General features: G+C 45.3%; 1 protein-coding gene across 2 annotated transcripts in view; it reads right to left on the bottom strand.

Moving 5' to 3' along the window:
- Positions 1-4,161: 4,161 nt before the first annotated feature.
- The window catches only part of dnmbp (dynamin binding protein), a 73,225-nt gene continuing 62,106 nt past the window's right edge, over positions 4,162-15,280 (bottom strand). For both annotated transcript variants that reach the window (XM_061230889.1, XM_061230890.1), the window contains 10 exons: positions 14,979-14,996; positions 13,442-13,641; positions 12,925-13,055; positions 12,639-12,743; positions 11,888-12,016; positions 10,995-11,327; positions 10,105-10,284; positions 9,070-9,268; positions 7,953-8,554; positions 4,162-6,934 (listed from right to left, as the gene is read on the bottom strand). In XM_061230889.1, the coding sequence (XP_061086873.1) occupies positions 6,749-6,934; positions 7,953-8,554; positions 9,070-9,268; positions 10,105-10,284; positions 10,995-11,327; positions 11,888-12,016; positions 12,639-12,743; positions 12,925-13,055; positions 13,442-13,641; positions 14,979-14,996 (2,083 nt within the window). In that variant the 3' untranslated portion in view covers positions 4,162-6,748. The remainder of the gene's footprint in view (positions 6,935-7,952; positions 8,555-9,069; positions 9,269-10,104; positions 10,285-10,994; positions 11,328-11,887; positions 12,017-12,638; positions 12,744-12,924; positions 13,056-13,441; positions 13,642-14,978; positions 14,997-15,280) is intronic.

The following is a 15,280-nucleotide window of genomic DNA, read 5'->3' as shown; positions in this document are numbered from 1 at the left end:
AAAAGTGTCAGCCTTAAAATCATGTTGCCTGTTGTCCGTAGGAGCTGCAGTGAATCTGCACCGCTTCACCGTTAATGCTAGTCTTTTCTGAACTTTAGCAATGTCAACATTTGCTCCATGCATTGATTTTCAAGTCTCATCCATGATTCGTCCAATCACTGTAATTCTATTTTCTTTGCTCTCAAGCCCCACGCAGGTCAATGGACTTTGGATGTGTTTGAGTGTTGCGGGGTGGGTGAAAGGTGATGAGCCGCTTGAAAACTTTACGGGGGGTTTGATAGTTTGAGCTCAATTAATACTTACCATCGCATTTGTCAGTTTTAATTTTAAACTGCTGAAAGTATGTTTTGCATAATTACTATGCAAAAAATGTATTTGCACAGAGAACAGTCTAACAATGCATACAATTACTATGGTCAAAATGTGGGCGGTTCGACAAACTTTGCCAATTATTTCAGTTGATTTAGACTGCCAGCCAAGATAGATAGTTCATTGGTCATATTTGCCAGGTCTCTGTTTACTTCCACTGTAGACTTTGACCAAAACCCCAAAGTGTTTTGAAAGCAGTGGTAACACCGGGTTAAAACTGCTTCATACCCTCTATTCAGTTTGCTAAAAAATGGCAGTTTGATTTTGAAATGGTAACAGAATCTTAAAGGGTGAAGGTAGAAGATGTTTTGTTCATTTTTAGAGGCGCTATGTAAAATAGAACGATGTTGCAATCCGTTGTGTAAATCCTGTTTAAACATATTGGACAGTGTTTATCATGCAGCTTCATGACTGTTCATGACTGACTCCACTTATTGCACACATCATTGTACCCTGTATCAGAAAGCTGGGCTGCCCTCACTCTCATCAGTTGATTTTGATTCCTAAAGCTGTCCTAGGTCAGCTCCTACTCAAGTTATTTGTCGATAAACACAAATTCATATGCACTGAGATCACATGACTTCATTTTGTTTAATGTTAGAAAAAGCTTTTAGCTATGCTGCTCCCTCAGCATAGAAGCAGCTACAAGAAATAATCTATCTTAATATACTAATAACTTTAGAAACTGCTTATACACGACACAATGGACACTGTATGCACTTGTTTTTACAGCCTAAATTGTTTGTATATTGTCTATGTTCTTCTGTGTCTTGCTGTGTCTAATACACAATCTATTTTTATTTCTATTTTAAGCCATTTTGGCCAGGACTCCCTTGTGAGAGGCGTAAATCTCAATGGGACTATTTCCTGGTAAAATAAAGGTAAAAAAAAGAAAGAAAAAAAAAAAGAATATATATATATATATATATCCTCTCAGGGATGTTTCATGTGTGACAGATGGATATCCCCCTTATCATGTAAGGCATACGTAAATGTACTGCATCATATAATTACAATTTCTATTCTTCCAGTCCAATCGAAGGTGCTCGAAAAAGCAGTAGCAGAACAATAATGAAACAACATTTGGTTTTAGACAAAGTTATTCAACAGAAATGGCAATCTGTGAAGACCTCCTTGGATGGGGGAAATGTCGTGAGAGCAGCGTTTCTTGACCTGAAAAAGGCTTTGGCACTGTAAACCATGACATTCTTGTGTCTAAGTTGTGCAAATTTAATTTCTTGATGCAAGCCTAAAGCTTAGTGGCCTCATATTTACAATCCAGAGAGCATTTCAGATTGGTTCTGAAAGCTCATGCTTTAAACCTACTCAAATAGGCATTCCGCAAGGATCAATCGTAGGCCCATTGCTCTTTAGTCTTTATATTAATGATTTACCTGAAAGTTGCTTTAGGGCTGGTAGTCAACTTTATGCTGACTACACAGTGATACATACATCAACTAGGTCAACAAATGAGACACCTGAGGTCTTAACAGCTCACATGAAAGGGGTCTATCAGTGGTTACAACAGAATTACCTCACACTCAATGTGGAAAAAAATGTCTCAATGTGCTTCCCAATCAGAAAATCAGAAAATTGTATATAATAATTTCATAATATAATTGTATAATAAAGCTTTAGAAATAATGGATAAAAAGCACCAGAAATGGCACCACAGTCTTACTCTGAAGAAATATAATTTAAGTCTTGAAAGTAGATAGTTTTCTTATCTTAAAATGGTGTTTATATGCTTGAATGGTCTGGAGTCAGACAAACGGAGTAATATTATTTGTAGACAGAGGGGGGACAGGATTACCAGGGGCTAATTATAAAATTAGGTATGTATTAAAAATCAAAAACTGAAATCTCTCATTTGCATAAGTATTCAGCCCCCTGTGGCACTCCAAATTGTGGTCAGGTTGTGGTGAGGCAAAGATCAGGGCAAGGGTATAAAACCATTTCTAAAGCTTTGAGTGTTCCCAGGAGAGGTGGACGGAAGCCTCTCTTGAGTAAAAGGCATATGGCAGCCGCTTGCATTTAAAGGACTCTGAGAGCATGAGGACAAAGATTCTCTGGTCTGAGGAGACAAAAATGTAATTCTTTGGGCAGAACTCCAAGCACTGTGTCTGGCAAAGACCAGGCAATGCTCATCACCTGACTAATAACATCCCTAAGGTGAAGCATAGTGGTGGCAGCATCGTGCTTCTCAGCGGCAGGGACAACTCCACATCTGTGGAGAGACCTGAAGATGGCAATTCAGATGCTTCCCATCCAATCTGACAGAGTTTGAGAGGATCTGCCAGGAAGAATAAACAGCTGAAATCCAGGCGTGCAAAGCATCTAGAAAACTTACAAGAAGACTCAAAGCTTTAATTGCTGCCAAAGAGGCTTCTACAAAGTATTGAATGAAGGGTCTGAATACGTATATGAGATCTCAAATTCTTATTTTTAATAAAATTGCAAAAACTTCTAAAAACATGTTTCACTTTGTCATTTTGGGTTATTGGGTGTAGATTGATGGGCAAAATGGAAATTTGAAATCTCCTGTACAACACAAAGTGTGCAAAAGGTGAAGGGGTCTGAATACTGACTGCAGTCACTGCAGGCCATTAGTGGGCATTGGTGTATCATTGCCTTGCTGTGGGAAGAAGCACTATCCAATGACCTTTGAGGCATTTGACTGAACTCTCATACAAGTCAACCTGTACACAATACCTTTTTCCAGAACCCCGCAGTATTATTTAGCAAATTGTAACATGGCCATTCTTTTTATGCAGCTAAAGAGTGGTTTGCATCTTGCAGTGTAGCCTTTGTAGACTTGTTTGTGAAGTTTTCTTTGGAGAGTAGTCAATGACACATCCATGTCTGCCTCTTGAAGAATGTCATTGGCACTACTCTGGTCCTCATGTTGACAAATGCAAATATGACTCCAAAGTCAATCAAAGTCCTAGAATCAAATCTAGACAGTGGATGTATAAGAAAGCGTTCACTAAGGAAGCGGTTGAATACACCTGACAAATTGTTAATGTGACGTTTATGTCATGAGACCAAAAACAGCATTGCATTAATCTTTCCGTACCAAACAGCATGGTATAACCCATAACACCGAACCATGGTGAATGCTTGGACTTCAGAATCCCTTTTTATGGCTGCACTTTTTGTTTTGATCTCATGTTAAAGGTACAGTATGTAGGATTTCTGTGTTAAAACATTCGTACAAGACCATTGTAAATCCCTTACTATCATTGAAAAAGGCTCACTGACATGTTGACTTACCCGCTGCCTGCGTTTATAGTCCTTAAATTCAGGTTTCAATGTATAGGCTACAGTCGATGGCCCGACATTCTGTACCAAAAAATTGTATAACTACAATAATTCAAGCTCATTGTTTGAAAATTGGTTTTAATTTACCTAGCCAATGGCGTTTCAACATCAGCATGTTTAAAGAGAAGGGGGATGGATAAACAGTGTTGTGGTTTGAAGGTGTTTGTTGCTGTATTCCTCTCTTGATTGCTAGAAGTCAAACTGATGAATGAAGTGCAGTCTATCTGCTCAAGTGGCATACATGAGACCAAAATGGAAATATCATGACACCCTTATATTTCACTTATCATTCCTGTATTAACTATTCTAGGGATGAAGTCACTTAATGTTAACATATTAGCCTCACGGACACAGATTAACGGACATAGACTAAATTGTCTGTAAATCCGTCTGCGAAACTGGGCCAATGTGAATTACACAGTGTGAGTAAAATAGTAAATATAATATGAGACACAGACACACAAGACAGGCTTTTCCAAGGCATCTATTATCAGAATAACTGATTTGTTTTTATTCAAATGAAAAAAAAATCACTTGACACAGACGTGAACGCATCTCCAGACACGGCATGATGGATATGATTAGTGAGGGAATGTGGCCACTGGAGGGCGCTCTCGCACCAGCTCCAATTCTGCAAGAGCAAAATAATTTTCCTTCCCTATTTTGGCATACAAATCGCATTGCATTTCACAGGATTTCTTGGTCCAGCTCCATTCAGCAGAGTTCCTTCTTCGTTTTCACTCGGGATTTTGGCTCGAAAGCACGCTCGGTCGGTGATGACATCATTCTGCTCTTAGTCTAGCACAGGGGTGCACAGCAAGGGCCGATCCACTTCAGGATTTTGTGCCAACTTCTGCTCTTAATTTTTTCATTGGCTAAATAATATTTTGATCAGACATTTGTATATGGAGCAGCTGCAGACTGCTAGTGTATCCTAAAGATTGTACTGTGCTCAAGTACAGGAGTGAACAAACATAATTTCTAGAGCTGTCCGAAAAATAAATTAAGGTAATTGGTTGGAACAAAAACCAGGACCGTAGTTGTGCACCCCTGGTCTAACATCACCTAACTGCAAGCCCACTGGGAACAGTTGCCCGGAGACAACTTGAGCTATATGTATTTCAACACTCCACAGACAGTCGGGTTCTGCCAATCTTTGACCTGACTTGGGATCCAATCCGATAACTAAATACTTCAACCACAGCACTCTAGGCATTGTCTCTCCTTTCTAAACTTCCACCGTGCCGACTTACACAGCTTTTCTGCTATTTTGGAAAGAGGAAAGAAAGAGAAACTGAAAGGCTAGCAAAAATACACTATTCTTAAAGAAAAGCTGCTTACAGCAGAAGGACTGTACTGTAAGTGGCGGAGTTTGCTGATTTAGGGACACTGGGGCCAGTTTTTACGGCGATGTTATTAATACTTTATGCCACGCCGCAGCCGGTTTATGTAAAAACATTTTGAAAACCCTGTGAAATAGCTGAACTGGATGTCCCGAGCACAAACCAGACCTGGGTCAAATACTTAATTGTTTTGAATTCAAATACTTTTCTGTACTTGATTGATCTTGCCTTGTAAGCCATCTATGAGGGGCTGGCACATTTTGTGAGTATTACACAGGTTCCAATACACCAGACAAGCTCAGTAAAGCATAGAAAAAAAACTTAAATCCAAAATGATTACGTATTTGACCTGGTTTGGTCTGGTACAAACTAAGGACATAGCCCTGTAAGCACACAATACATCAGAAGAAAACAGATAATTTAGAAGATAATAAATCCACTGAAATATTCAATTCAAATTCCACTCTGCATTCCACTTCAGAAAAGGTTACTTTAACACTTGCAGTTGAAGTTTAGCGATACACGTTTGGAACTTTTAATATTCTCAAAGGATGACCAAAAGTGCCTATGAAGGGCGCAACACAATGGGCTCATTCCAATGGCTTATTTTTCTCCTCCATTTTCTTTTCCTTGCTCCTTTTTCTACTCCGAGCTCCACCCATCAGAAAGGCTAGAAAAAGAAAGTGAAGACTGGGAAACCGAGAAAGCGTGAATTAGGCGATCGGGATGTCCTCGCTCCTCCAAACGTCAGTTGGAAGCCACGTCGGTGACAGAGGTGGCAGATGCATGGTAGATGGGGAAAGGTGGATCCACAGGTACAATCATTTATACCTTCTGAAAAAATTATTCTGCAAAGGGTGCACTCATGATTGGGAGTTGCTAACTAATACTTTTAAAAGGGACATTTAACGGGTTAGAATGCCCTTATAGATGGCGGACCTCAATCAATTTTTCAGGTCAGGATGAAGGAGAAGGAAAAGAAAAAAGTAAATAAGCAATTGGAATGAGCCCAATGTCTCCTACACCAAACCATTTCTGCCTCAGTTTTAATGCCTGCCACTCGTCCTCCCGTCCCACAGGGCGGCGCTGTTGTAGCCATGGCTGTCTGTCATACCTCACTCGTGCCTCCTCCACACTGTTCAGGTGAGTGAATTGTGCATTTGGACATGAACTTGATCTCCGTAAGGACAATACAGCACCACAAGCGTGCGTAAACCTAAAAAAGTATTTGTGTGCTTTGAGGTGGATGCGATATAAAACCTTGCAAAATTCACAAGGCTCAGAGTCCCAGGCCCCGACTGCTCTTTCCAGGAAAACTACTGATGTTCATAATGCAAATTCATAAAGGGGGGAAGAAACAAAACAATAGAACAGAACCGCTTCTGTTCCCACGGCACAAAACCCAATTCACCCGCAGTCTTGTGGCGGCGGCGAGCCAAAGCTCCCTTTACGGGAACTCCAGAAATAAAAGAACAGAAGACCTATAAATATAATCATATATAATATATATATGGGTACGTTTCTCTATATATCTGTGTGTAGCATGTCAGCAGCACTGAAAAGTTCCCACAGAAGTTCAGTCCAGCTCACGGCAGACGCTCTGCACAAATAAGGCACCCGCTGGCTCCACCCCCCGCGGCAGCCGGCCCAATCCCGAGGCTCGGGCTCGTTTTCGCAGTCTGACCCCCCGTCGGTCGGTCCCGCCCACCCGCGGCTCAGGTGTACTCGGACTTGCGGATGTAGTTGGAGGGAACGTAACCGCGGCGACCGCCCGCCTCGCCCAACCACCACTCCTGGTTCCCGTTCATGTCGTGAAACTCCAGGATCCGCACGTGCTGGTTGGCCGTGATACTCAGCTCGTTGGCGCAGCGGGCGCTGAACGGGTAGATGGCGTAGTAAATCTGGAGAAACAAAATCAAATATGTCACTATTATAAACGCCATTACTTCGTTATGATGTTATCTTTACCAGACCTGGATTCATATATTTTCTTCTATGCTTTACTGAGCTCGCCTGGTGTATTGCAACCTGTGAAATACATTCAAGCGCAAATCCCACCATCTGGTCTTCTTTTTTTGGCACAATTACACCAGGCAAGATACATAGAGCACAGAAAAGTATTTAAACCCAAAAGATTCTCCATCTTAGCCCACCCTCACCTGAGAATTGTAAGAAGCTGCTAATTGTTCTTACTCAGACACTTAAATGGTCTGTTGAGGGATATTGAAGGAATTACCCTCTAAAGCCATTTTATGTCAGAAGTGGACATAAAAACAGGCCATGAATAATACACATACCATATTCACACCCCAGTACTATTACTCAGTTCAATTGTTGGTTAAATTATAGACTGACAAGTGGAAGAAATCTCAATGGGAGAAAGTGCGGACACTCAGTCGATAATACTACATACACCTTTTGTGGAAAATGAAAGTTCAGAGTTGAAGCAAATAACCTGAATTATTTTAGTGAGTTTCAGGATTAAAAATAGTAAAATAACTTTCCAACAGCTTTAACTGATCTGCAATATCAATATCAATATCAATATCAATATCAATATCAATATCAATACCAGTACCAGTACCAGTGTCAGTATCAGTATCAGTATCAGTATCAGTAGATTGAGAGAGACGCATCAGTTTTCTATGCCCTAGCCATATTACACATGTAAGGCTTGTGTCATCCCTACAATTTCCTCCGTCGGAGCCAGTTATGAGCCAGTAAATGCACAAAAATGTCTGGGTAAGTCTGAAAAAAAGGTATATCTCCCAAAATGGTGACGCTTTCCTTTAGAACCCTACAAAATTCTCAATTTTCTCAACAGAAGGCTGAAACCCCGTGGGATTTGCGTGGAGCTACGTCAGCCCCGTCGGGACTGAAGGGACCGAGCGCGGGTCGCAGGTGTCAGCAGGGCAGTACCTGGTGTCCGTCGGGTTCGGCCTGCAGCTCGGGGTCGGACAGGTCCTCGTAGGGCTGTGGGGCCCCTCTCGGCGGGTCACAGTCTCCGTTCCGCCGCTGCGTGGACCCGCAGGCTGCGGGGTCGGCTCGCCCGTACTGCTGACCGGGTCTCGACGAGCAGGAGCTCGTCTCCGGGTCCTCGGAAAGGTCCCTGTGATTGGCCGGGTTCCCGTGGAAGGATTCCGACGGGTCTCTGGCGGGATGCCGGTGAGAGGAGTCGGGCAGGTCCCTGTGATTGGCCTGGCTCCGGTGGGAGGAGTCGGACGTGCTCCTCTGATAGGCGGGATTGCGGCAGGGCGACGGGGCGTCCCTGTGATTGGTCTTTCGGGAGGGGGCGGGGTCCTGCGGGGCGGAGACGCTCGGGGGAGGGGCCGTGGAGAAGCTCACGGCTGCGGTCTCCTGGTTGAAGGTCAAGGTGCTGTTGCTGTTCTGTCGGGAAAAGACGGGGGAGGAGCCTCCGTACCCCGACTCGTTGGAGGAGTGGCTTCCTATGGAAACGTCCGATTGGCTCCTGCGGGGGTTGTATGGCTTCAGGAAGGAGCTGTACACAAAACCCTTAGTGACTGCAGAGGGAAGAGGAGACGGGCGTTAATAACCGATTCACATGCAGATATGCGAAAATACGCATACGCACGTATACACACTGACACAAGCTCAAACATTCTCGCCCCCTCACACAGGCACATACAGGTTTCTTCACCTGCTCCGACAGACACACACACTCACACATACACACAGTATATGGGCATGTTACAGGTGAGGGGGACTGGTCCATTAGACAGACAGGTTAACAGCGAGGGGGCGGGTGTTTTGTTGTTAGACAGACAGGTTAAGAGCGAGGGGGGAGGGTGTCTTGTTAGACAAACAGGTTAACCACGAGGGGGGAGGGTGTCTTGTTAGACAAACAGGTTAACCACGAGGGGGGAAGGTGTCTTGTTAGACAAACAGGTTAACCGCGAGGGGGGAGGGTGTCTTGTTAGACAAACAGGTTAACCGCGAGGGGGGAGGGTGTCTTGTTAGACAAACAGGTTAACTGCGAGGGTTGTAAGTTTACAGTGAGGGGGCGGCTGCTTGGTACCTCCGTTGTCGATAAGCCAGCGGTTTGGGCTACCCATGGGGTCCTGCTGCTTGATGACCCCCACCAGGTCCCCCTCCAGCAGAGACATGTCCAGATCCTGAGTGGCGTTATAATTCCTCTCAGCCTGAAAGAGCTTCTCCGGCCCGTATCGGGCCAACAGCGCCGCCCGGTGGTCCTCCGTCTGTAGTGCATAGTTAGGCTGCAGTGAGAGAGAAGAGAGGACATGCGAGACAGGGAGAGAGGCAAAGGGAGAGGGAGTGGGGGAGCAGAAGAGAAAGAGAGGGAAGGCAAGGGAAGGGGAGGATAGGAAAAGCGATGGAGAGGGGGAGAGAGAAAGGTTTGGAAAGAGGAAAAGGAGAGAGATAAGAGGGAGAGAAGGGTACCAATACATTTAAACAGTGCATTTAAAGGTATTATCAGCATTGGGTGGCAGGATAACTCAACCCCATAGGGGTGGACATGATAAATTCACGGCATTATTTCTGAACATAAAAATCCTTTCTGAAAAATCTAGTCATATCCTAGACTACTCTAGTAATATCCTAGATTAGGCCAAGGAGTAAATTATAAAACACTTTTTCAAAAACAAAATTGATCTTTATAAATGGCTATTTACAAGGAGAGGATGGGTGTTAAGTGCATTTACAGCAGAGTAATGACCAGAAGACAAGTGTGTCAGCGTGTGTGTGTGTGTGTGTGTGTGTGTGTGTGTATGTGTGTGTGTATGTGTATGTGTGTGGGCATATGTGTGTGTGTGTGTGTGTGTGTGTGTGTGTGTATGTGTGTGTGTATGTGTATGTGTGTGGTGGGCATATGTGTGTGTGTGTGTGTGTGTGCATGTGTGTGGGCATATGTGTGTGTGTGTGTGTGTGTGTGTGTGTGTGTGTGTGTGTGTATGTGTGTGGGCATGTGTGTGGGCATATGTGTGTGTGTGTGTGTATGTGTGTGTGTATGTGTGTGTGTGTGTGTGTGTGTGTATGTGTGTGTGTGTACGTGTGTGTGTGAACATCACACAGGTAGGGCTCTGCCGCTCACCGGTCCCAGCAGCTGTTTCCGGGGCACTTGGCGGTCGGTGTTCCTCTTCTCGAAGGGCTTGCGCAGGGCCGGCTGGCTCTCGGGGAAGAAGCTGAACCCCTGCAGCAGCTGCATCACGCGCCCGTGCTCCTCCTGGAACAGCGTCACCAGGTTCCCGTCTATCCCCGCCATGCCCGACAACTGCGGGGAAAACGTTATGACAACGTTACTGCAATGTTTAACCAACGTCACATCCGCCACCGCTAAACCCCCAGTCACTCTGTTACAGTGTGTACGTTTTGTGCTTTTCACTGCCATTTTGAGTGCATGACTGGGACCTGCATGGTCGGTGGGTCATGCCCCGGTGTAGCCACGATAACATTCGGGCCCTTGGGCAAGGCGCTTAACCCTACATTGCTCCCGGGGGGATTGTCTCCTGCTTAGTCTAACCGACTGTAAGTCACTTTGGATAAAAACGTCAACTAAATAACACATTATTAGCGTTTGAGGGTTTCTCTCCCCTAAGGGAGTCATTTACCTCATATGCTATTGGGGGCTTAAGGCTGATATGTTTCATTCTCTCCCGTGTTACTCTGCAAAGTGTCTTTGTGACACCCTTTTGTGAAAAGCACTACACAACATAAATTGAATTTAATTATTATTATGAAAAAATATTTCTTCACTGCATGGAGAGTGGTGTGCGGTTTCTGGGACTACTCTGACCTGCGCTACACAAAAATAAATTGAATTTAATAATTTTTTTTTATTTTTTGTATTTCTTCACTGCATGGAGAACAGTGAGCGTTTTTCAGCGCTGCTCTGACCTGCACTACGCAAAAATGAATTGAATAGAATTAATATTCAAAAAAAATATTTCTTCACTGCACGGAGAGCGGTGTGCGGTCTCTGACCTGCAGGACGGGCTGCAGCTGGCCCAGGGTGAGGCGGACGAAGTCGCGCTGCGTCTGGGCGAAGCTTCGCACGCAGCCGGTGAGCAGCTCCTCGGCGGAGCGGTGGAACTTGGGCAGCTCGTCCAGCAGCTGGGCGTTCAGCGCCTCGTAGTTGTTGCGTGCCGCCTGCAGCTCCTCCTGAGCCCGGCGCTCCTTCAGCTTGTCGGCGCGCTCCCGGCAGCTGTCGTAGTCCAGCAGCTTGTCGAAGCGCTTCTGGATCAGCTTGTGCGGCCCGGCGAACATGGAGAGCAGCTGCGTCAGAGGGGAGATCACCAGCGCCTCCGTCCTCTCCTTCTGCTCGGGGGGAGGGAGGGAGAGAGAAAGAGAGGGAGAATAAGGGAGAGAGAAAGAGAGGGAGAGATGTAGGGGGAACGGTTTAATATTCTCGGTAAGTAAAGACCAACTGTATTATGCACAATGTTATGTATGGGAGCGACATTGGCTCAGGCAGTAAGAGCAGTCGTCTGGCAGTCGGAGGTTTGCTGGTGCGATCCCGCCCCGGGTGTGTCGAAGTGTCCCTGAGCAAGACGTCTAACACCCAAATGCTCCTGACGAGCGGGTTGCTGCCTTGCCTTGCCTTGTGTGAGTGTGTGTATGAATGGGTGAATGAGAAGCATCAATTGTACAGCGCTTTGGATAAAGGCGCTCTTATAAATGCCAACCATTTACCATTTACTCTCTTGTTTACCACATTACTGTTGCATTAAGTCATACTGTAGGCTTTTACTGTGCAAACAGTTTAACTGAATAAAATCCATCACAGTGCATTATTGGCACATGGCAAGCTCGATTCCTGAGATCATTAGTGACACTTTCCCTGTAATTATCAATGACTCGACACGGTCTTTACTTACAAATTCAGTGAACTGCTTGTCGCTGATGGAGCGGTGTGCTCTCTGGAAGTGCTCGGGGTCCTCCTGGTTCCGGTCTGTATAAATGTCACAGAAACTGATGGCAGCCAGGACCTTGACTGAGGCAGACTCCTGTAGGACAGCATGGGTGTCAGTCACCAATGAAACCGCATGACCGGACACAGATCCAGAGCCACAGCGTTGTGTGACAGGACGACAGAATGCAATTTTAGCCACATGGCAGAGGAACTTATCTATTCAAAAGTATGCGCTGCCTGTATGTGAATGTGTATTGTTGTTACCTATTATTTATTGAGGCTCTAGATCAGCGCTCTCGGTGTTATCTGTATCTGTACACAATATAAAATGCTAAGGACGGAAATGAACAGCTGGCCTTTGCTGGGCACATCAAACAATAGCATCTCCTTATGTGCCTGAGGGATCTGGGCGCGGGGCCCAGCTAGCGTGGTGAAGGTTTGGCAACAGAAAGAAAAACGTAATGAAAGATGGCGTGAGGGGGATGCTGTAAGGGAGCCAATGGGCAGTAAAACGAGCGAGTGTGAGAAAGAGATAGTGAGAGTGAGAGAACGACCGATATGTGCTGGAGAGGTAGAGCGGTTCTGCACTTCCCTACCCGTATGTGCTGTCAGTAGAGTGGTTCAGCACTTTCCTACCCATATGTGCTGTAGGTAGAGCGGTTCAGCACTTCCCTACCCGTATGTGCTGTCAGTAGAGTGGTTCAGCACTTCCCTACCCGTATGTGCTGCAGGTAGAGGGAGATGTCTCTGATGAAGGACTTGATGAGCCTCTCCTGCAGTCGGAAACGCTTCTCCGCCTCATCGAACGCCTCGTCTTTGATCTGAGGGGGACGTACAGACACCAGCGGTCAGGAGGACAGTTGAAAACGTGTTGGATTTCGTTATTGCAGATACTTATATCAGTTGACACCAGGCACCAGTGGTTCATAGTATCCGCTGTGTTAAGATCAGCAGGCGGACGTGATGATGTCATGATATGACGTCAGGGCAGGCGGGGAGGACCTGGGGTGAGATGCCGGTCAGGTGTTTGAGGTGGCTGCTGACGCGGTTGGATTTCTTGATGATGGAGTGCATGCTCAGCTTGGAGATTTTCTCGATCAGCGTGTCCTCATCCCCCTTCCTGTACTTCACCACTACAGACAAAGGGGAACGGCCGGGTTAGAAAGGAAACACAAGGGATTAAAGTGTGCACATACAAATATGTGGACCCACACAGGCTCACATGTACACACAGAGAGGCAGATACAAACTCGCAGCCATACACAAACGCACACTCGTACACACACACACATGTACTCACACAGACTCAAATATAAACACACACACATGGACTCACAGACTCAAATATACACACAAAGAGGCACATACACACAGACTTACAGATACACATACACATGGACTCACACAGACTCATACATACACGCACACGCACGCGCACACACACACACATACACATCCTCTCTCTCTCTCTCTCTCTCTCGCTCTCTCGCTCTCTCTCTCTCTCTCTCTCAAAACACACCGAGATCCTTGCGCCTCTTGTACTCGTTGATGTTGACGTTGATCTCTTTGATGGACAGGACGGCCTCGGCCAGCTGCTTCCTGTCGTGGTGGGACTCGGGCGTGGCGTTCAGCAGCTCCATAAGCAGCAGCGGGTACCGCATCACTCTCTGCACCGGCTTGATCAGGAACGAGCCCAGGTTGATGTAGTTGGTCTTCCCCCTGTGAACACGAAGCCAGTGTCAGCGCTAGCACAGACAGCTCCACACTAGCAACTGCCAATGCAAGACCAGCATAGCATCGCACCACCGCTAAACCAAGTAACTGGACCCAGAGCCATCCCTACTACTAGGCAGATCAGGCACTGCGTCCAGGGCCACCAACAGCAGTAGCAGCAACAGCATAGGATTCCACGCAGAAAAATCAGAAGGTACCAATGATTTTTTTTGGCCTAGGGCCCCCAAAAGTCCAGGGAAAGCTCTGGCTCGAGTTGGGTTCCTGCTGTTTTGGGGAATTCTTTTCGGGGAATTCTATTATAAGAGTGAAAATCTGGACACACGTACTGGTATTTTGCTGCATTTTAGCTAGATACGTCAGGGATGTTGTGCCTGCAAGAGGCCAGATTTCAAATGCTCATATCGCAGGAACCACCAGTCGAATGAAAAAATCCTGTTTTCTGAGATCTATAAGACACCATACATCTAGTAAAATCCCTGACATACGGCCAAAACATGGGTCCAGATTTTCATAGAATTCCTCTTTAAGAAAACATCATTGAACAAATCTGGTGAAGATTGGTGAAGATAGAGTCAGCTATCGGCACCTTTTAGTCAATGAGGTCAGTTTGTATCTCTGCAGAACCACTCTATGTTCAGAGCTGTTGAACAACTGAGCAGTTACCACTTGACATATGAAAAATTTAAAATAGAAGCAGAATTATCAAAATAGTTTGCTTAGCATTGCAGCAGAATGTCAAACTCTTGGAGGATCAGAAGTCCCACAGACCAGCATCCTCCAACAGCTTGACAGTGGAGCTTTGCGTAAAAGAGTAAATGCCCAATCATGGGTGATAATTGATTTTCTTTTTTCCAAGTACAGAACTTCTTTAGAAATATATTAATATAATCTTGTACTGTTTTTAAAACGTCTTTTTTTATTGACATTACGTGGAAATATGCAGATATTACTCCACTAGCATAAACCACAAATGTTTTCAATAAATCGTACCCAAAGTCAAGTTATTATTCAAATTATACTCAAATTATATTCAAATTACATCTATCCTCCAGCAGGTGGCATTATGCACCCTTTAGAGAAATAGTAACTTATTTCAAAAGCACTCTTGCGATGATAGCCTGGAAATAAAACACAAGCCCGGCAACCCAGAACGTACGAGAGCATGCAAACACAAACGCCAGACCGCAAACAGGCGGCGTTAAACACGCCGCGTTAAACAGGCTGCGTTAAACAATGCCGCGTTAAACACGCCGTGTTAAAGTGATTAATGAGGAGCCGACATGCAGGCGGGATCGTCACATGCAGAAACCCGGCAGACTTACCAGTCGCGATATATCGCCCTGTGAGAGTGGAAGAGACAGAGGGAGGACGAAAAAGAGTGGAGGGGGAAGGGGAGAGGGGGAGAAAGAAACAGAGGAAGAGATGATGAAGAGAAAAGGGGGGGAGAAACAGGGAATTAAAGCAACGGATCGGCTGGTGTTGACCCTTTCGGACCATTGTATTTATGTTACACCAGGTTCACAGACTGCGAGGTCATTTCCCCACAGAAGAACACCATACAGCTAAAGCTACTATTATACAGCTTTCCACGCTGTGGGAACATTTGTACACACACAAACACACT

This window comes from Conger conger, chromosome 2 (genome assembly GCF_963514075.1).
Source record: "Conger conger chromosome 2, fConCon1.1, whole genome shotgun sequence".
NCBI lineage: Eukaryota > Metazoa > Chordata > Actinopteri > Anguilliformes > Congridae > Conger > Conger conger.
Note: the sequence above shows the minus strand (reverse complement) of the source record. Positions and strands in the feature narration are given on the sequence as shown.